Here is a 23048-nt window from a genome sequence, read left to right on the forward strand (position 1 = left end):
TCCACCCCACGTCATGCGGGGGTTCCTGGGAGAAATGTTTAAAAATGCACGCATATGTGAACAATTAATCAGTTTTCAACTGGACACCACTTGAATCAAACTCCTTTCTCTTGCTGCAACACAGTGCGACTACAAGTTCAAGACTGGAGGATTTAAATCTACCTCTATTTGATATTTGCAAATATATCTGTTGAACATCTGCACACTCAGAATAGGTTGAATAAATATTATACACTCATTTAAGGAAGGGATGCATTGATTCAAAGTCCTCCCATTTCCTTCCAAAATTTATAGGCCTAATATATGTTATAGATCAGGGCAAAGGTAAAGACTAAAATGACTAATACTTGTAATTCATTTTGAATAAATCACCTAGAAAGAGATCTACCCACATAAGGAAATGGAACACTTGCCATGTGAACCAGGATTTAACATTAAATATTCCAGGGTTAGCTGTCGCCTACCAGCACAACTAAGAGCCTGAGTCTAAACATATTCCATAGTAATACTTTATACATTTTGTTAAAGTTAAGAAAACTTACTTCTGATGATCATAAAGCTGATTTCCATTATTTCCAACCACAAGTATTACTGGGTTATTTTTCTGTAAGTTAGAAAACATGCTCATTTTTATTTTCCGTCATGATTCTACAAGTAATCTTTGATTTCAAAATTAATGCAGATTCTATATGATGTTCAATATAGATACAAATATAACAATCAAGTACTTTGATAAAGGTGTTCAAAATAACTATTAAATTAACTCCATAAAAATCATTCCAAAGCATAGGGCAGAGGAGTAATATTTAAAAATTCAAACAATATGATCACTGAAGCAACTTTTTATAAGAACAAAATCCAGAACATGATTGTGAACGTCAATGCACAGAATTTATTACAATACCATTTACTTACACCAAAAAAAGGCATATTCTGGTCATTTTCTGCATTATTGATGGCAAGATCAATACAGGATGGGATGGCGGCAGAAAAATAGAACTTTGCATACTGAATGGATCAGATAATGGGTTTTCCTTTAATTTATATCCTTATATGAATAAATCAAAGTCCTTATCATTCAGAAGCATTTTCAAACTTGGCTAATTTTGAACATCTTGATGTGACAAGTCAATTGTATGCAGCATCTATTGCCATGAGAATGAAAATGGATTGCAAACAATTTTGAGATCTAAAAAAAAGGTGAAAATGGAGAATGCTGCAAACATTGTTTGAAGAGCCTGTGAATTGATCATCTGTCTGTGCCAAATATGTGAAAACATTTGTCACTGTATTCACAATCCTGAGGGAATATGAATGACAGTTTTGGACACTGAGGGAACCAAGGATTATGAAGGTGGGGGTGGAAAAAATCCAGCCAGGGTTTTATGGAAAAAAACTGAAGTCAACTCATATTTTGTTTTATGAAATTATTGAAATGCTACTTTCCAAGCTGTCGAGAATCAGAGTAAACTGGTTGACCGTTTTGAGTTTTGTGTGCCCGATGGAGATGTGGGGGGGCTGGTAGTCATGGTGGGGAGCTGGCTGATGGAGGACCTCAGTTTTCTTCAGGCTGACTTCCAGGCCAAACATTTTGGCAGTTTCCGCAAAGCAGGACGTCAAGCGCTGAAGAGCTGGCTCTGAATGGGCAACTAAAGCGGCATCATCTGCAAAGAGTAGTTCACGGACAAGTTTCTCTTGTGTCTTGGTGTGAGCTTGCAGGCGCCTCAGATTGAAGAGACTGCCATCCGTGCGGTACCGGATGTAAACAGCGTCTTCATTGTTGGGGTCTTTCATGGCTTGGTTCAGCATCATGCTGAAGAAGATTGAAAAGAGGGTTGGTGCGACAACACAGCCTTGCTTCACGCCATTGTTAATGGAGAAGGGTTCAGAGAGCTCATTGCTGTATCTGACCTGACCTTGTTGGTTTTCGTGCAGTTGGATAATCATGTTGAGGAACTTTGGTGGACATCCAATGCGCTCTAGTATTTGCCAAAGCCCTTTCCTGCTCACGGTGTCGAAGGCTTTGGTGAGGTCAACAAAGGTGATGTAGAGTCCTTTGTTTTGTTCTCTGCACTTTTCTTGGAGCTGTCTGAGGGCAAAGACCATGTCAGTGGTTCCTCTGTTTGCGCGAAAGCCGCACTGTGATTCTGGGACAATATTCTCGGCGACACTAGGTATTATTCTATTTAGTAGAATCCTAGCGAAGATTTTGCCTGAAATGGAGAACAAAACTCAAAACGGTCAACCAGTTTACCTATCTCGGCTGCACCATTTCATCAGATGCAAGGATCGACAATGAGATAGACAACAGACTCGCCAAGGCAAATAGCGCCTTTGGAAGACTACACAAAAGAGTCTGGAAAAACAACCAACTGAAAAACCTCACAAAGATAAGCGTATACAGAGCCGTTGTCATACCCACACTCCTGTTCGGCTCCGAATCATGGGTCCTCTACCGGCACCACCTACGGCTCCTAGAACGCTTCCACCAGCGTTGTCTCCGCTCCATCCTCAACATCCATTGGAGCGCTTACACCCCTAACGTCGAAGTACTCGAGATGGCAGAGGTCGACAGCATCGAGTCCACGCTGCTGAAGATCCAGCTGCGCTGGATGGGTCACGTCTCCAGAATGGAGGACCATCGCCTTCCCAAGATCGTGTTATATGGCAAGCTCTCCACTGGCCACCGTAACAGAGGTGCACCAAAGAAAAGGTACAAGGACTGCCTAAAGAAATCTCTTGGTGCCTGCCACATTGACCACCGCCAGTGGGCTGATAACGCCTCAAACCGTGCATCTTGGCGCCTCACAGTTTGGCGGGCAGCAACCTCCTTTGAAGAAGACCGCAGAGCCCACCTCACTGACAAAAGGCAAAGGAGGAAAAACCCAACACCCAACCCCAACCAACCAATTTTCCCTTGCAACCGCTGCAATCGTGTCTGCCTGTCCCGCATCGAACTTGTCAGCCACAAACGAGCCTGCAGCTGACGTGGACTTTTTACCCCCTCCATAAATCTTCGTCCGCGAAGCCAAGCCAAAGAAAAAAAAGAATCAGAGTACTTTGAAATTATTTATACATACCTTTCCATCATTATCAAAGGAATCAAAAAAAATTCCAAGACCATTCCATGAGTCGGATGCTCCAAAAACTGGACCATCTAAGCCTTGACCTGCTGTGTACCAGACTGCCTGGAATGAAAGGAAGGAAATTAAGTTTGCAAATACTAGTCATTTTCAAAATACAAAAATCATTTTAAGATGTCATTACCAGTCCATCAGCTCCAACCCTTCCTCTTCCTGTGACACGGAAAGTAACTTCAATTTCCCAATTTTCAAAACTGAATTTGCTTTTTGTCCAAACAGATCCCTTTTGACTTCGCAGTGATGGTGTTATCCTGACTTGGTCTGTACTAGCTATTGCGTCTGGAAAAACAACCAAAGAAAATGCACAGATGACAAAACCGCAATTTACCCCAAGCTTTTATCAAGCGATTCTGAAGTAGGCAAAGCCCTAGCAAGATTTCCATAATAAAACTCAAAACTCATTAAAACATAAAAGCCACGTTAAACAGCATGATATTAACCAGATTGTTCACTATTCAACTTTGATCAGGTGTTTTTCAGCAGACTCTGATGGAGCCTTAATGATTGATATTAAAAAATCCAAGGCAAGCATTTCAAAATACAAAGTGAAGTCACCAAACATGAGCTTTTATAAGAGTAAAGATATTCTTTAGAAAATTGATTGTCAAAGTGTAATTACCACACATTGGACCCAAAGAAATAATTTAAAAAGATAAACCATTCGCAAAAAAACAATGAACAACAATCCAAAAGTTGTGTTATGCTTGAAAGTATTCTTGTTTTATTTTAGCTAACCCATAGGTATTGCATCTTCCAGGAAAATAAACTGGAATTTAAAGTCAAACATCCAGAAAATGTAAGAAAAAAAAAATCAAAGGCATTGATTGTTGTATAAAATTGCCTCAGTAATCATTCTGAGATGGACCCCAGCTATGCTTATCTTTTCAATGGACATGTGGAACAATCCATGTTGGAAGCCTACATAGACAATGCTCCTTGACTCTAGTCCATTATAATGATGAATAGGCACTGCCTCTTGGCGAGTTCATATCTTTATCCACTTTTCTGTCATCTTCCACTCTGACCTCGTATTCATTTAGTCCATTTCTGGCGACTCTCTCCCTTCTCGATCTTGGTTTCCATTTCTAGACAAACTACCTGTAGGCGTATTTTATAAACTCACCAACTCCCAGTTACCTTGACTGCACCTCTTCCCAGTAGGTGCTTTCAAATTTCAACACCTGCAGGATGCGCCTTTCAAATAGCAGCCTAACTTACCTGTTAAATCGTCAACCTGGCAATTTAAGAGGGATCCCGCCCCTACAATAACATGGTGAGTGTCGTGTCAGGTAGCCCTACAGACAATCCCTTTCTGTTTAAAGTTAAGTTCTCCTGAATGCTCCCTCATCAGTCACCCCTGCTCCTAGCTGTCATTTTCCCCCTTCCCCCCACCATGACATGCAGCTGCCACGACTTGCCGCTCCAGTTCGCAGTGACAGTTCAATGCAGGAGTGCGGGAGCAATGGCCATCTTCCTTACCCATAATTCCATTGCCAGCGGCACATCACAGCACCATCCCTTCCCCCATTCATGGCAGTGGCACATCAAGGCAGCACTGCAATGGCATCCTGCATTGAGCCAGCCAAGGGTTTATTCTGTGACACACGCACGCAAGCACTGACGTGACCAGAGTAACGAGGTCCACCATTTCCCTTTCCACTGGAGGATGCCTGGGTAAGTTTTATTGGGTTCCCTGACCACCTCAGAGATAGGTGTAGGACCCTGTTGACCCCTTTCAAATACCTGGGTCATCAACCAAGCAAATTGCCTGGTTAACCCCATTTTACATGGCAATATGAAAGGGTCTACTGTTTTCTGCAAGGATTCTATTCCCTTCTCTCAAATCCTCTGTCTCCACTGCATTGCTCTCAGGATGAGGCTTTCTGTTCCAGGACATGTGAGATACCCTTCTTCAAAAAAAATGTGACTTTCCTCTCTACTGCTATTTACTCAGCCCTCACCCACATCTCCTCTGTTTCTTGTCTTGACCCCTTCACCCCCACCCAGACCCAACAATGACATGGTATTGAAAATACTGCAATTAAATTTGATTTATGCATATACATTTATTCCCTACAAGACAAATGAAATGTCAACAACTTCAGCATGTGAAGTATCACTGATTTATCCTTCAGATAATCAGTCCATTTAGATTTAGAGTTCACACTTTCAGAGATGAATGTATATGGAATTTCATATTTGTTTGTACTTGTACCCACTGGCAAACTTTGTGCTGAGTTGTTCAAAGGGTAATGTCAAGATTTGATAACATATATTTGAAAATACACAACTGACAAAAAAAATTCACACACTTCTTCATGATGATGAAAAGATTAAATGCACAAGAAACAGGCCTGGCCAACGAAAGTAATTAAAAATAAATTGATAAGACATACAGAACAATAACAGTCCCTTCTGACCCATGAGCCCCCAAATATACCTATTAATGTATAATCTATATTATATTGATGGGTGGGAGGAAACTGGAGCACCCAGAGGAAACCCAGGCAGACATGGGAAGAACATACAAACTCCTTACATTCAAACCTGGGTTGCTGGCACTATAAAGTATTGTGCCGCCCTTCATTGCTACATAGACCCAGTGAATTTAAAAACAAGCATTTGATTTCCATAAAAGAAATTAAGAATTTCTTTTAAAGTGTTTTAAAATATTTTATTTTAATTTTTCCAAGACTCATTTAGAACATTATTACATACATCATATAAATAGTATTTTAAAATTATGGAGTCTCATATGACCGCCAAAATCTCACCCGCCCCCGCCAACTGCTAACATTAAAAAAAAATTTAAAAAAAGAAGGGGTGTTTGAGTATGCCTTCATTAATTAGTCCATATATTGATATTCAGGAATTCAACACTATTAACCTAACTATGTTATTTAAACCTTTTTGGGGGTTAATTATATCCTTAAGCCAGTTTCGAATTTTAAAAAACCAGTCATATTTCTATCTTTTCCAGGGGGACATAAATTTGCATTTCCAGATTCCAGTGAGTAATAAGTAGGGGGGGGGAGTCGAACAGCCACATAACAGCTATACAATTTCCTGGCGAGTGCAATCCTCACAAACTGCATTTGATATTTTGATAGTTTGGTGCCTATAACCATAAGATGTTCACTAAATCCACTTCTATAATTTGTCAAAATTTCTGCCAAGTCATACCAAAAGGATCTTACTTTCATGCAGAGCCAGGTTGAATGTATAAATGTTCCAACCTCTATACCATACCTAAAACACATTCAGAATTTGAGATTTTAAAACATGTAATTTTTGTGGTGTTAAGGTATAATTCTTAAGTAATCTATTACACTTGATTCCGGAACAATTGGATGTACTTAATAGATTTTGGGCTACTGATCATGAAAAATCACCATTCACGTACTTTTTTTTTTAGATACAACCTATTTTTGTAATTTCCTGTCATATTTTAAATCTACAAATATATTCCCTACAAATCAATTTTGGTTAGTTCAGTCATGCACTTAGTGTGGGTGCTATGCAAATGTTTTCTTAGGCCTGGGCATGCCTCGACAGGATGGATGCAGACAGGCACTAACAGGAGCTCACAGGGGACATGGACATTCTGAGGACCTGAGCAGACATGTTTTGCAAGAGCTCTCCAATAAAGTATTAAAAAGACAGTTTGAAAGCACAAAAATCAGAATTTTATTGTCAAAAATGGATAAAAACTAGTGCTAAATGACCAAGGCAACCAGAAACAAAAACTGAAGAGGCAACAGCTCATCAGGAACAGTAAGTGAAAGCCTGATGAGGAGCAGCTCAGGGGGGGCCTTGGGACCAGCTGAACCCAGCAGAGCTTGCAATGGGGGGGGGGGGGGGGGAGAATTGGCCCAAGATATAGCCACCGTCCTAAACAAGATGGAAACTTTGTGCACTCTTTTCACAAGTATTAAATCAGCACTGAGTCATATCATTAAAGATATCAAAAATTAAAGAAATCGTGGAAGATTTAATGGAACAAATGACTCAAGTGGAGGCTGAGCTGGAACAAAACAAGACAGGCTAAAGCACACATGTCAAACTCTGGCCCGCGGGCCAAATTTGGCCCACGATATAATTATATTTGGCCCGCAAGATCATTTCAAAAATGTATTAGAGGTGGCCCGCTGTCAGCCGCGCCAGTATAGTGCATGCACAGTAATACAACAAATCCCAGAATGCATTGGCGTCAGCCTGCTAATCGCCCCCACCTCCTCTGTTTACGTTGCAGGGTCTCTGGCCGGTTTTGGGGCCTGGCCGGTGTCAGGGGAAGCCAAGGCCACTTCCCAGCGCCCGGAACCGGAGGCCTCGGGCCTGACCTCGCCAGGACCGTTGCCCACTCCCCCTCCCTGCCGCAGGCCGACCTGCGACTCACGGTGACGGGGCCGCTGATCCGCCGAGATGCCGCCCTGCAGCGAGAGCCGATGCCCCCGCACTGTCGTTGTCCAACCCGATCGCCCGCAAACCCCGCCCTCCCGCACACAGGCCTGAGTAAGTATTATGAACTTTAATCTCAGGATAAAACGATCTTCCAATAGTTTCATGTCACAGTGATAAATATATTCCTGGTTAAAAATGGTCCTGCACCTGGATACAAGCTCATTGGGCATAAAACTTGAAAAGTGTGTCAATCAAAGGATATCTGTACCAATGGAAAAAGGGCATGGCAAATAACCCTGCTAGACTTCATGCCCACAATCAGTCACCCATTTGATTGTTTCAGGAATCATGTTATTCTCCCACATTCTCAATAGCCCTCAGATTTTTACTATTCGACAGCACACTAGCAACATTTGACAAATCCTCTATAGAGAAATATTATTTATTGAATATTTTATTTCTCATTTGTTAATGCTTCTGGAAAGAGTTTATCCAAAACTATTATTAAACATTTATTTTAATAAGAAAAAGTTTAACATTACATATGTTGAAAGAAGAGAAAACATGCAGATGTTGTTGAAAATTTTCAATAAATATTTAGTTCGGCCCTCGACTTAGTCCAAGTTTTTAATTTTGGCCCTCCGTGAATTTGAGTTTGACACCCCTGGGCTAAAGGCTCTATGTGACCGAGTATTTTGAGGTGGCTTGGGAGGAATTGCTAGAGCAGCTTGCACACACACATTTAAGAATTTCTGCAGGATGCTTTTTGCAGAGGAGCAACAAAGTAGCAACATTCAGCAGCTTACCTGGGAGAGCATGTGATCTTTGCAGGCAGGCCAGAAGAGTTTTGATCTCAGAGAAGGAGGGTGTGAAACAGAGAGACAGAAGGAGGCACAGAAATCAGTTCCAGAAGAACAAGCTGGCAAACTTTGGAAAGCTGCCTGGTCAAAAGAGAAGGCTGGTGGTCTGAAAGGTGACCTGAAAGAAAGAGGATCATCTGGAGAACCATGAAGGGGGCAAGTTTAATCAGCAAGACTGACTGAGAAGGAATCAGTTGCAGATGTCCTGGAAAAGGAATCTCTCTCTGAAAACCAGCAAGAACCCTCCTGAGTGGTAATCATTTGCCTGTTAAGCACCAATTACTTTGTTCTGTGCACAGAACAAGAATTGCCTGCAACCAGTGAGATTGGACGGCGATCCAAAGAACTTTTCTAATCTTAAATATACATTACACACACCTGCACTTAGTATGGGGGGGGATTAAGTAGGTTAGGCAGGTTAAGTAATAAATTAAAGATTAATTCTGTTTTCTTGTTCAATTATAATTAAAATCTACTTTTGTTTAAGTAACCCTGTGTTGTGGTGCAGATCTATTGCTGCTAGGTTTTGGGGTCCTCTGGACTCTGAAACATCTAGAAGAAAATGCAAAATCATGGGACACAGACAGAAAAGGATTGATGGACAAGACCAATCAAATGGAAAATTTCAGCAGCAGAAAAATGCAAGAATCAATGAAATGAGAGAAGGAATCGCAGGGAAAGACCCGATGAGCTTCTTTGAAACATGCATCCCACAAATGCTGGGGCAAAGCAAGTTAAATGCAAAGATGCAAATTGAAAGGCTTCACTGGACCCTCAGAACCAGTGAACAGCAACCAGTCCAGGTAAGACTTTTAAGTTACCAGGAGAAGGATGCCATCTTGGGAGCAGCATACAAATACTCAAAAATTAACAATGAACCATTAGTGACGGACAATGTAAAAATAATGTTTTTCAGGACTTTCACCCTGCCTTGGTCAAATAAATGAATTTGATGAAGGAAAGAGACAACTGCAATCTAAAAACTTTAAATCTCCAATGACTTACCCAAGAGATGTTGAGAATTGATGTCTCAGAAGAACAATGAAGTGGAAGAATTTTTTAAAAAAAGCTATGAAAAGATGAGAAGACCATTTTAAAAACGGGACTAACCAAAAGACTTTTTAAAAAAAAAAAATTTAGTAATACTAAACTGTCTTATTCTTACTGCTAAAAGAAAAATCTTTGTAATTTGCATGGAGAGCTTTGGAAAGAAAGGAAAGTGGCAAAGAAAGTAGCAGGCTGGGAACTCTGATTTAAAGGGGGAAAAATAGCCCCAGGAGAGGTGCAGTTTTAAAAGATGGAACTTACCGGTTCAATTATTGCTAGGGGAAATGTGTATGCTTCTTACAAGGGAAATGCTTATTTTTTAAAAATATTTTATTTAATCAACATAATAAACAAACCATAATACAATGTTAATAAATATATGCTGAAAATATATATATGAAAAAAACCTAACTAAAACTTTAAAAATACCCTTTAAACCCTCGCTCCCCTCCCAAACCTAATCTAATCCCATAACTAAGATACATAATATCATTACTGCATAATAATTAATTCAGATAGCATCAGATGACACTCAAGGATCCCAAAAAATATCGTAAAATTGTTATTCTTCCAGGGAAAACTTCACTGGTCCGGAGAATTTAAAAAAATATTTTAGCCTTGTAGCAGGCCGCCGACTGCACCATGCCCAAAGAAGCGACTCGACACTGGTAACTTGTAGCCTACACACCCATCCGAGACGGGCTACACTCTCCGAAGTTGGCGCCTGGCTCAGCAGCACGAGGTTGCAGCACCCCACTCCGATGGGCTGGCCAGCAGCAGCCAATCAGGTGGAGCTAGGGAAGCAATCACACCCGTGGATGAAAGGGGCACATTGATTGGCCGCTCCCCAGATAGACCTAAACCACCAATCCCAGGAAGCAGATCGTAATGCAACCAATCAGGTGGCACGATGACGTCAGGGATGGGGTTCTGAGCCCTTTATAAGGAGAGTTGCCACCACAATAAATCAATAAATAACAATTTTACTATATTTTTTGGGATCCTTGAGTGTCATCTGATGCTATGTGAATTAATTATTATGCAGTAACGATATTATGTATCTTAGTTATGGGATTAGATTAGGTTTGGGAGAGGAGGGAGGGTTTAAAGGGCATTTTAAAATCAGTGTTGAATTCACTCCCGTAGCGTGTCTCTTCTTTGAGCGTAACCTCTCCAGCAGTAGCAACCTCACAATTATAGCATATGGGTCCAAATTTATAGAAATAAGGAATATTTACCCCTCAAATTATAAGTATTTTTTTCAAAAGGAATCCCAGCATGCCATCGGTCTAATGTTAATGAAACGTCAGATTTCCATGTTACAACAATACATTTCCTTGCTATTACTAAAGCTAACTTAGCAAGTTTTAATTGAGAATTTGACAATAATAATCTAGGAGTAATAATTTCAAAATTTCCTAACAACAATAATTCAGGGTTTAAATGGAAAAATCACTCCAGTTATTCTTTGCAAGAATTTACTTACAGAAACCCCCCCCTCCAAAAAATGAACCTTCAAACAGGACCAGGCAGAATGAAAAAAATTTCCAATTTCTTTTCCACATCTAAAACATTGATCCAATAAATTTGATCTCCATCTACTCAATTTCTGAGATGTGATATACAATCGATGTCAAAAATTATAATGGAGTAATCTATATCTTACATCAATAGTATTAGACTTTCCTATAACAAAATATTTGCAATTGAAATAATTTTTTAGTCTGTTGATCAACTATAATTTGCTCCAAATTTTTAAAAACCATTTCTGATCCTAATTTCTTTCTTAAATAAGCTCTCAACTGAAAATAACAAAATAACGTATTGCGAGGAATATCATATTCAGGGGACGGGCTCCTTTCAGGGGACGGGCTCCTTTCAGGGGACGGGCTCCTTTCAGGGGACGGGCTCCTTTCAGGGGACGGGCTCCTTTCAGGGGACGGGCTCCTTTCAGGGGACGGGCTCCTTTCAGGGGACGGGCTCCTTTCAGGGGACGGGCTCCTTTCAGGGGACGGGCTCCTTTCAGGGGACGGGCTCCTTTCAGGGGACGGGCTCCTTTCAGGGGACGGGCTCCTTTCAGGGGACGGGCTCCTTTCAGGGGACGGGCTCCTTTCAGGGGACGGGCTCCTTTCAGGGGACGGGCTCCTTTCAGGGGACGGGCTCCTTTCAGGGGACGGGCTCCTTTCAGGGGACGGGCTCCTTTCAGGGGACGGGCTCCTTTCAGGGGAAGTGAAAATGGAAATAATACAGTATTTTTTTTTAAAATTGGAAAGATTTTATTATTATATAATATTTGTTTGAAAAATGGTAGGGATAGAACACTAGCTTATTAGTCTTAATATTAACAGGATAAACAAGATGGTGAAGAAGAAAAAGGGTCTTGGCACACCTAAACAAATTAAAAGCAGATATAATTAATCTTTTTTGCAGGAAATACATCTTACCAAAATGGAACATGACAAATGAAAAAGAGGATGGATAGAACAAATAATATCTTCCTTTAGTTCAAAGGCAAGAGGGGTAGCGATTCTAATTAAAAATACACCAGTGTTAATCGAAGACACTCGATTGATCAAGCTGGAAGGTATGTAATGGTACATTGTAAAATTTATGGAGAAGCATGGACATTTATGAATATTTATCCTCCAAATTATTATGATAAAACCTTTAAGGATACCTTCTTAAAAACAACAGAGGGAAGACAAAATATTTGGGTTGGATAAGATTTTAATTTTTGCTTGGACCCAATATTAGATAAATCTGCAAGAACAGTAATGAGGGTGAAACCAGCAAAAACCACAATTTCACATCTGAAGGATCTAAATTTTAAATCGATATATGGAGGCCATTAAATTCCACAGAGAGTCCACGATTCACATACAAGGATTGACTTAATTTTAAATGTCTGCCCAGTTAAAAAGTAGAGTGATAAAACAGATGGCTAGTAAAGCTCATATTGGACCACTAATATTAACTATTTCAATAATTGAAAACCAAGAAAATGTATACAGATGGCACTTTAATATCATGTTACTTAAAATAACAGACTTCTGTGAATTAATAAAGAGACAAATATTTTATGAAACAAATCAGATTTCTTCTAACAATAGTTTTTTTTTTAAATATATATGGGACATGCTCAAAGCATATTTGAAAGGACAAATTATATTCTATACAAAGAATCTTGAAAGAACACATGGCGGGCAGAATAGTCTGGAGAAAGATATTATAGAATTTAGAAAAAAATCAAAGAACAGGACTACAAGAAGAATACAGATTATTGGCGAATAAAAAGCTAAGATATAATTCAATGTAAAGATATAAAACAGAAAAATCTATATTAAAAATTAATCAACAATAATATGAATTAGATGAATGGACACAGTTTTATCTTGGCAGATTCAAGAAAAGGAAGAATCAAGAATGATAAATGCTATAAAAACAGAGACAGACACTTTAGCATATAATAAAGGAAATCAATTACATTTTTAAACAATATTACACAAAATTATACAAATATACTAGGAGATGAGAATTAAATGGAAACATTTTTGTCAAATGTTGAATTTTCAAAACTAAAAGAGAGAAAGGATAGAACTAGACACTCCCTTTACAAGGGAAGAAATTGAAAAGGCCCTGGGTACCCTATAGGCTAATAAATCAATGGGGGAGGATGGATTCCTACTTGAGTTTTACAGACAATTTAAAGAACTATTAATGCCTCTGCTAATGTTGTGGTCCAAGCAGGAGAAACAGACTGTCCCCAGGAATCATTCTCAGGATTATTAGAGTTACCAAAAAAAAGGACCCATTATAAATTTTGTCATATAGACCACTATTCCTGTTAAACTAGCAAAAGCATTGGCTAATAGGTTAGGACAATATTTACCAAAATTGATACATACAGATCAAGCAGGATTTGTTAAAGGATGACATTCCTCAAATAGTCTAGGAAGATTATTTAATATATTTCTAATGGAATCCAAGCATTACAGTGCCACTGGATGCAGAAAAAGAATTTGACCATTTGGAATGCCCTTTCTATTTAAAACAATGCAAAAAAATTTGAATAAGCAGAACATTTATAAACTGGATAAAAACTTTATACCATAAACAACGAGCTAAAATTATAAATAATAATCAGATGTCAGCAGTGTTCGCCTTGAGTATATTTTGTAGACATGCACTTTTTAATTTAGCAACTGAACCACTGGAAGAGATCCTGACATAAAGGGCTTTAAAGTTGGACAAGAAAATAAAATTAGTCTATTTGCTGATGACGTGCTATTTTATCCATCAGACCGGATAAATCTTTGGAACAATTACAAGGAACACTAGAAAAATATGGAAAAATATCAGGTTATAAATTAATATGGACAAAAGCGAGATGATGCCATTAACAAATTTTGAATATGAAAGATACCGCAAATGAAGTAAATTTAAATGGAAGACCGATGGAATAAAATATCTTGGAATAGTGACTTGCAACTTACAAAATTTGTCTAAATTATGTTCCTCTTCTTGAGTAGAAATGGACCTGCAGAAACCAAATGCTTTAGTGGGAAGGATTAAATGCATCAAATTGAAAGTGATGCCAAGACTGCAGCATCTTTTTCAATCGCTGACTATTCCATTACTTTAAAAATTCTATATTAAAAAAAGACAATCCCATACTAATATATATGATCAGAACATGTCAAGAAATTAATGAATATATAGGAAAAAAAGTAGGGATTTCAATAATAAAAGCACCACTGTGTAAAAATGTGCTATTGCCCATGAACATAGGCAATAGAATATTAAAATCATGGTATGACTAAGGTACAAGATATATTGAAGACTGCTACATGGAAGGATCTAGTGTCCTTCAAGCAATTAAATCATAAATACGAAGTGACCAATGAAACCTTCTTCTGCTTTCTTAGCTTAGATTGTTCTTAAGAGAAAGTTGGGGGGCCAACGTTGACCCCACCTGAAATTAGTTAAATGGAACAAATGGTCTGGATGGGGAATACATCCAAATTGATAACAAAAATGTACTATACTCTCCAGAGTGAAAGTGCAAAACCAGGATTATGGAGGTCAAGGAAAATGGGAGTCAGACTTGGGTGTAGTGATTTCAGAAAGAAGCTGGTCAGGACAGCAATGACATCAATTATAAATGCATGATACAAATTGTCTCTGTATAATTTTTTTTAAAACATCAATTATATCTTACCCCACAGAAATTACATAGGTCAAAAGCAGAAATATCAGAGAGGTGTTTCAGATGTGGAACTGAGACAGGATCTTTTTTTTTAAACATGCTACGAGGTCATGCGTAAAGGTGAGGCCATTTTGGCAAGACATCACGGAAAAATTAACCAGGATAACAGGAGTGGCATTCATGAGTGACCTAGAGCTATATTGACTAGGTAATTTTATGGAAATAAACAACAAATTGAATAAATATCAAAACCAATTCATAAAAATAGCACTGGCTGTAGTGTAGCAAAAAAAATGTATTGTGATCACTTGGAAGTCTGACTCCCCTCTACTTATAGCACAATGAACTGTGAAAATGAACAGCTGTATACCTATCGGGAAAAAAAATAACAATTTAAAGAATTAATATGACACTTTTGTAATGGTCTGGCAGCCAGACCAGGACCACATAGGGGCCCAAATACAGCGATTAAAAAAAAAAAGGACTATAAATGCAACTACATTTAAACGTCGTTTCCCCAATTTTATTCTATATATTTAAAAGATACACAAGCTCTGACAGTGTGCAGGGGCGGGGGCGGAGGGGGAGGTGGAGAGAGGGATAGACTGTTTTGTTTTTGTTTGTTGTTATTTGTAAGAAGTTTAATATTTGTAATAGTGAAAATTTTATTATGTATGATTTTGGAAAAAAAATAAAATTAAATATTCAAAATTAATAAAAGGAGCTCACATATATAATGCTGTGTATTACATTGATCTAGATTGAATGGATGTTGTTGCGCAGGTCCTTCAGGCAATAGCATAGTGAGCATACTTAACAATAACATTTGTCTTCAGAAAGATTCAATACAGCAGAATGTCTCATTAATGTAACAACAGCTGTGATACATTCTGTTACATTTGTAACGAGTATACATTTACAGCTCAGATACAGCATGACTGCATTTACTGTACAAAGAAAGGCTGCAAAATGGAGCCGCTGTAACAGCAGTGTTGCCACTGGTGCTGACCCATGGGGGGCGAGGAGGAGAGATACAGCCCTTCCACGGTGTCTAATCGCCCAATCAACTGTCATTAGCTCTACGCAGGCTTTGAACGGCCTGTTAAAGTAGTGGATAGTAGCTTTATTTAAAATCCTGCAGCTGCAGGGTATGCACCCAGAACCTCTGACCAGTGGCAGCTACTAGGGCTGCAGTCTCCAAGGGAGCGGAGGACTGGCAGAGAGCACCAGAAAACAAGGAGCCCATTGTAAAGGTTAAAACCTTGTGTTTTTGATTCTTAGTTAATTTTGTGTCTATCCCTTGAAGAATATTGTTTGTAGTGTTACTATAAGTGACTATGACATCATATGTCATAATATCCGAGCAGACCAAGAGCTTGCATCTCACTCTTCGATGAACAATGAAGGAGACGCGAGCTTGAGATACTTTTCTTTGAATTAGTCTTATTTCATCTATTTCTTCTTATATATGTTTAAAGTTGTATATAGTTGTCTTTAAATAGTCAAATGCTTTGCTTATTCATCATTATAAAAATCTTAATGTGAAGTTATCCAAAATGTTTATCTGTTTTATCAACAAATTAAAGCTACATCTACAAAGTTTAGTTTATTGGATAGTAATTTGGAATATCGCCCCACGTCTCTTTGAAGATGACAGGTTCTGATATTGGGAAATGCTAGAATTTGGAAACTGTCGTCTATAACCATCCCCCCATCTGAGGAGGTGACCCACGAAACGGTGACCACAGTGGCAGATCAGGAGCTGAAATACCAAAGCATGCAGTGGACTGCTGACGACTCATGGTGAGGAACCCACGGAGGCTGTGGGGTGCTGGAGACTGGCTGAAGGGGTATCAGAACCAGGATGCGAGGGGGTGCCGAAGGCACTGAAGGGTTCCTGACCACGTCAGAGGTTTGGATCTGGAGCTCAGGTTGCAAATGGTTTGGACTGGACTGTGTGGCTGTGCAGGCGAATTTACAGATACTCAGTGACTGCAGGAACTCTCATTTCCTTCTCTTTCTGGCTGTATGGAGGCACTTCAGGCAATTTCTGCCAACGGTGAATCTCTCTGCCTTACAGCAGGCAAAAGCAATTTCATGTAATGACAATTTTATTACAATGACAATAAATTGAATCTTCAATCATGAATCTACAAGCTCTACTTTGCTTGTAAGGTTGGTGGCCAAGACAAACCCTGGGCTCACATTTGTTGTGCAAAGCGAAGACAACTGAGAACTTGTGTCAACATCATTATGCAATTAAACATGTTAAATTCAATAAGTTAATGTAATGTTTCTCCAATTTCCGTGATACAGCAAATCTGAAATGATTCCCTTGTGTTCATCTTGAAGTTGTCCATCATAATCTCTATTTTTTTTCAGAAAGCACCCCTTTTGAAAATTGTCCATTGTTTATATATTTCAGAATCAGTATTTATTGTCATAAACAAGTCAAAGAGTTCCATTGTTTCGAGGCAGCACATTCATAAAATATTTTCCCCTTTTTCAGCCTCATTTTAAGAGTTTTATGGTTTGTCCAGCATTTAAGTCAACCCCACTTTTCTGGGTGCATGAAGTGCCCCACTGATCAACGTACAAGTCGACCCCCCAAAGCTCGTGATGTCCGAGATGGGCCATTGACGGGTGTATACGTCAACCAACATAGATCAAGCAAATTGATTTGCTGAGTGTTGGCTGGAGGTGATTGCTATCATGGAGGGTCCATTGACACAACGCAGCACGTGATGAAAATATGAAGTGAGTTCTGTTGAAAGTGATAGAAATGGCCAAGAAAACCATTAACTGCACTGCTGCAAGAAAATTTGATATGCATGAGAAGTTGATAAGAGAATGGAGAAAGAAAGAAGAGACTTTAATAAAAATACCAAAAAGACAATGTTCATTGAGAAAAGGAATCACTCGTTGACCAGAGTTGGAAAACCATGATGCAGAATGGGTACGTGAACAGAAGCAAGATTGCTACATGGTCACCCGAAATAAAATAAGAACATATGCACCCAGACCTCACCCAGTGAGGATTTTGAGGCTTCAGTAGACGAGTGCAATTGTTTTATGAACAGGAAAAAATCTCATATTATGACAAGAAGAAACAAAAATTGCACAGAAACTACTAAATGATCTAGATCATAAAGTAAGTTTTCACTAGTTTATTATATGGAACCAGTAGAAACACCAGTTTGCATTAGTAAATAATTGGAAACATGGACAAATCCCCCATGAATTTCAACATGATAGGCAATAGAATAATGGAATGGAAAGGTGTTGTAACTGTGCAAACCAAAAGTACAGGCCACAAAAAGACCAAGTTTACTGTGGTGTTATCGTGCATGGCCAAAAGGATAAAATTAAGACCCATGATAATCTTCAAATGCAAAATTAAACTGAAAATGAAATTCCCTGCAGGTATTTTTGTATATTTTCATTAAAAAAATGGATGGATGAACATGTTGTAAAACTATGGACAGACAATGTGTGGAACAGGCGGTCAGTGGAAAGAACAGAGTTTGCTGGTCTGGGATATGTTTTGTAGCCACTTAATTGAGAACACTAAAAGTAGATTAGCACTACGTAATACTTCCATGGCGGTTATCCCTAGTGGTTTGATGTCTATATTGGACCTCTCGATATCTGCTTGAACAAGCCATTCAGAAGACCATATGCGCGAGGAATGGAATACAGGTACATGGATGTCAAGTGCAGAAAAGTAGTTCACAAAAGATGAGGCAATGCATCATTTGATATGCTGTGTAACTGTGCTCAAGGCATGGGCCAAAGTTAAAGTATACACGGTGATAAAATAATTTTAAAAGTGCAGCATTTTTTGTGCAATTAATGGCACAGAAGATGATTTATTGTGGGACAATGAATCTGAAACCACCTCATCAGATACAGATTGGGACCCATATGATGACTGTTTAAACAGTGAGAAAATGGATGTGTTTGCTTCCATCTTTGCTTCAGACGATGATAGGGAGAGTGATTTTTAAAGGATTTAAATGTGTTATTTTCAGAGAACAGTTTAGCTCAGGGAGGTTTCACGGGGCAGACTTGATGGGCCAAATGGCCTGCTCCTGTTACTTTTTCATGTGATCTTGTAAAACAATGATAGCGATTTTTGAAGGGTGCTAATAGTGTTGTTGTTTTCAATAAAAATCTTAATGAAAGTGTGTTGCAATTAGGTTTTTTTCTGGTTTTTCAAGGGTCAACTTAGACGTCGGATCAATGCAGATTGGATTTTGAGCTGAATTTAAGGTCTCAAAAGTATATATGGCATACAAGTCAACCCCCATTTTTTTTTTAAATACTAGATTTTTTGGGGGGCTTCACAACTTGACTTCTATGCCAAAATATACGGTAAACAAAACAGTGCACAAAAAGTTAAAGTAAGGCAGTGTCTTTGGTTCCTTGATCACTCAGGAATCTGATTGTAGCAGGGAAGAAGCTGTCCCTGTGCCATTGAGTGTTTGTCTTTGGCCTCCTGTATCTTTTTCTCAAGGGCATGGACACAATGGTCTTAAGACACCACCTCTTATAGATGTCCTCAATGGAGTAAAGTCTGGTGCCCAGCAATTTGAACTTCTTGACCCTCTCCACTACTGAGCCCTCTATAAATACTGATTCACATTCTCTAACTTCCTCCTGAAGTCCACAATCATCTCCTTGGTTTTGCTAATGTTGAGTGCAAGGCTGTTGGTTTGACACCACTCAACGAGCTAATCTTTTTCACTCATGTATGCTTCCTCATTCCCATTTTTGTTATTCTGCTGTCAATCATGGTGTCATTGGCTAATTGGTAGACAGCATTGGAATTGTGCCTGGCCGCACAGTCATGGATATGTAGTGAGTAGAGCAGTGGGCTTAGCACACATCCTTGAGGAGGTGTCATTGTTTCCAATTCATATTGACTGTTGTCTTTCGATGAGGAAGTCAAGTATCCAGTTGCAGAGAGGGGTGCAGATGTCCAGGGTCTGAAGCTCTGAGGGAATAATGGTGTTGAAGGCTGAGCTGTAGTTTATGAAGAGCAACCATATCTATGCGTTGCTGTTTTCAAGATGATCCAGAGCTGAGTGGAGAACTAGTGATATTGCATCTGCCGTGGAGCAATTGTGATGACAGGTGAATTGCAGTGGGCACGTGTTTGCTTAGGTACATGTTAATTTTGGCCATGATCACTCTCAAAGCATCATCACAGAAGATGTTAGTGCTACTGGGCAATAGTCATTGAGGTAGCTCATGCTGCTCTTTTTGGGCAACAGCATAATTCATGCCCTTTTGCAGTAGGTGGGAACCTCTAACTGCAGCACATTTTGTATTTTGAGACTATTAGTTCCTGACAAGGTACCTCAAATCAATTTAGCAGGAAAGGGAGAGAGAACCATACAGCATCGATAACCATACCCTTCAGCCTTTCAGTCTGTGCCGAACTATTATGATGTCTTAATTTACCTTTTTTTTCCCCCCCAGGTCATTGGGATGAGGCAGGATAATAGAGTTGGGTTTGATCAGAGAACTAATGGGAAAATTACCCCAATAGCACAGGACATGGATAGTTTATATAAATCTTCACCAAGGGAAGTGTAATTGAGATCTTGGATGGGATTTAATAAGAGCTATGGAAAAGCCTTTTGCTCTTAAAAGACAAGTCACTAACTCAGATGGGATATATCTTGGGTTGTTGAAGGAAGGATAGAAACCAGAGGACTTAAATGCAATTACTCAAACATTGGGATGGCACAATTAGGGCAGCAGTTAGCGCCATGTCTTTACAGCGCCAGTGATTGGCATTCAAATCTCCCGCTGTAAGGAGTTTGTATGTTCTCCCCGTGTTTTTGTGGGTTTTCCCTCAGGGGCTCCAGCTTCCTTCCACTGTTTGAAACATACTGGAGGTGTAGTGGTTAATTGGGTGTAAATTGGGCAGCAAGGAATTGTGATCTGAATGGGCCTGTTACTGTGCTGTATGTCTAAATTAAAAATTAAAGATTCTGAACCAGTAACTACAGATTAGCTCATTTAATCTCAAGGTTGGCGAAAACTCTAGAAACAATCAAGGTCATAATTAGTAGTTACTTGGACAAATATGTCATGTAGTACACGTGGACTTCCACAAAGCATTAGATATTGTCTCAAAAAGCTTGTCACGATTAAAGAACATGGCATGAAAATTGGAAAATTAACAGGATTCAATATTATGCAAGAACCACCACCACTAACTACCAAGATTGGGCCAACCCTATCAGGACCAACACCATTTTTAACAAAAAAAACCGATGACTTCATTCAAAAGGGAGATTGCAGAATACTGATAGAATTTTCCCCACTGCTATTCATAAATAACGTGGACCTCCCTTCACACCAAAAAGTTGAAGATGACATAGATCTTACGGACATTGTGAACTATGACGATACATAGGCTGATGAAGTGGGTAGATAGGTGGCAGATGATATATTAAATGTCACATTTTGGTCAGAATAATTGAGGCCACAATTCTGAAAAGGGGTAAAAATAAAGATGTCTGGGGTCTATGTGCACCATCTGTTAAAGTGGCAGGACAGATTGAGAATGAATACTGGGGTTTATATATAAACAGAGGTAGAAAATACACAAGCAAGGATTATATGATGTATTATTATCAAACCTTGGTTCAGTCACAGCTAGAGAATGGTGTTTAAATTCTGAGTGCCGCACTATGAAAGATGTGAAAGCTTTGGAGAGCCACAAATGAGGGTTTTATGTGATTTTAATAAAGAAATTGAGGCCATTCTCCTTGAAATGCAGGTTATGAAGCATTTAAAAATCATGAAATAACTACCCATTACATTGCTACAGGTGCATACATCTCAACTGCTTCCAATAGTTCACAAAGAAGACATCCTGTGTTTTTGGCTGAAAAAGAAATCCAAAATGGAAGACCTTTACACTTGCTTATTATTCCTATTTTATTGATCTATGACTTTTAGGTTAAAACTTTGAAACATGGCCAGGATGGTGGGGAGCAAAGGATAGGTGCTATGCATTTTCACCATTCAGAAAATTAATCTTTCTGGTTTTAGAAAGAAAGCAAATAATCTTGCATTCATCCATATAAAACTACGTATTTGCTCAGCCAATTAATAATTGCACTCTATCTCCAATTGTCTTTGTCTGGTATTGTAGAATCCAACCATCTCTAATTGATATCCAGAGACATTACCATGATGTCTACCACCATCATCATCTTAGAGATCACGGAGTAGATACCAAACTTGACTTGGCCACAAACTGTGGCCATTAGCACTGGTCAAAGGTTGACCAGTGGCAAATCTCTTTACCCACTAAGGCCCACAACAAACACATCTGGAAGGAATGCAGTTACCACAACTATTAGAAAACGCAGAAGATTCAGAACAGTAATAATGGGAGATAGATTATATACATGCACCAAAATTCTTTCTTGTTGCAGATTAATTGGTATTTGAGGGAAAAAAAATCTATAGAACAATTGATAGTATATGATCTGGGCTAAATGCTTTCAGGATTCACCCTTTTCACATCAGCCCCATAAGATACTGGGAGCAGTCACCAGAGGCCCACAAAGGTCTTTCATTGTTTTCTCTTTTGAAGCAAGCACAGAAGGAATTGTCTGCCTTCTTCCACAAACTTGGCTTCCCCTCTACCACCATCAACTCAGCCCTCACTCACATCTCCTCCATTTCCCATTCATCTGCCCTGCCCCCCTCCCCCACCTCTAGTCACAACAAACAAGAGTCCTCCTTGTCCCAACCTAACATCCACCAGCCTCCACATTCAGCACATTATCCTCTGGAATTTCCAGCACTTAAAAGAGGATCCCACCAGCAGACACTTCTTCCCCTCTCTTCCTCTTTCTGCCTTCCATAGAGAGCGCTCCTTCCGTGACTCCATCATGCAATCTTTCCCCCCCCCCCTCCCCCCACCTTTCCCTGTGGCTGCAGGAGGTGCAATTCTTGAGTCCACACCTCCTCCCTTACCTTGGTCCAGGGCCCCAAACAAGCCTTTCAAGTGAATCAACACTTTACTTGTGTATGCATAGGACTGATTTACTGTATTCAGTGCTCCATTTGTGGCCTTCTCTACATTGGAGAGACTGGGCACAGATTGGGAGATTGCTTCGCTGAACACCTTTGCTCCATCCACAACAGAGAGAGACCTCCCAGTAGCCAACCATTTCAGTTCTGTGTCACACTCCCTTACTCACATGTCTGTGCATGGCCTTATGTACTATCCTGCCAAGACCATTCGCAAATTGGAGGAACAACACCTGATATTGTGTCTGGGCACTCTCCAACCAGAGAGCATTAACATCGACTTTTCCAGTTTATGCTAACCTGCTCTCCTCTTCCCCCTCATTCTTC

The 23048-nt window shown here is 39.4% G+C and overlaps 1 protein-coding gene across 2 annotated transcripts in view; it reads right to left on the reverse strand.

Annotated features, from left to right (window-relative positions):
• Positions 1–23048, reverse strand: part of lman1 (lectin, mannose-binding, 1) — a 67398-nt gene that overhangs the window by 39069 nt on the left and 5281 nt on the right. For both annotated transcript variants that reach the window (XM_069924027.1, XM_069924026.1), the window contains exons 2-4: positions 3268–3422; positions 3081–3188; positions 543–604 (exon numbers count right to left, since the gene is read on the reverse strand). In XM_069924027.1, the coding sequence (XP_069780128.1) occupies positions 543–604; positions 3081–3188; positions 3268–3422 (325 nt within the window). The remainder of the gene's footprint in view (positions 1–542; positions 605–3080; positions 3189–3267; positions 3423–23048) is intronic.

The sequence above is a fragment of the Narcine bancroftii genome, chromosome 3, assembly GCF_036971445.1.
Source record: "Narcine bancroftii isolate sNarBan1 chromosome 3, sNarBan1.hap1, whole genome shotgun sequence".
NCBI lineage: Eukaryota > Metazoa > Chordata > Chondrichthyes > Torpediniformes > Narcinidae > Narcine > Narcine bancroftii.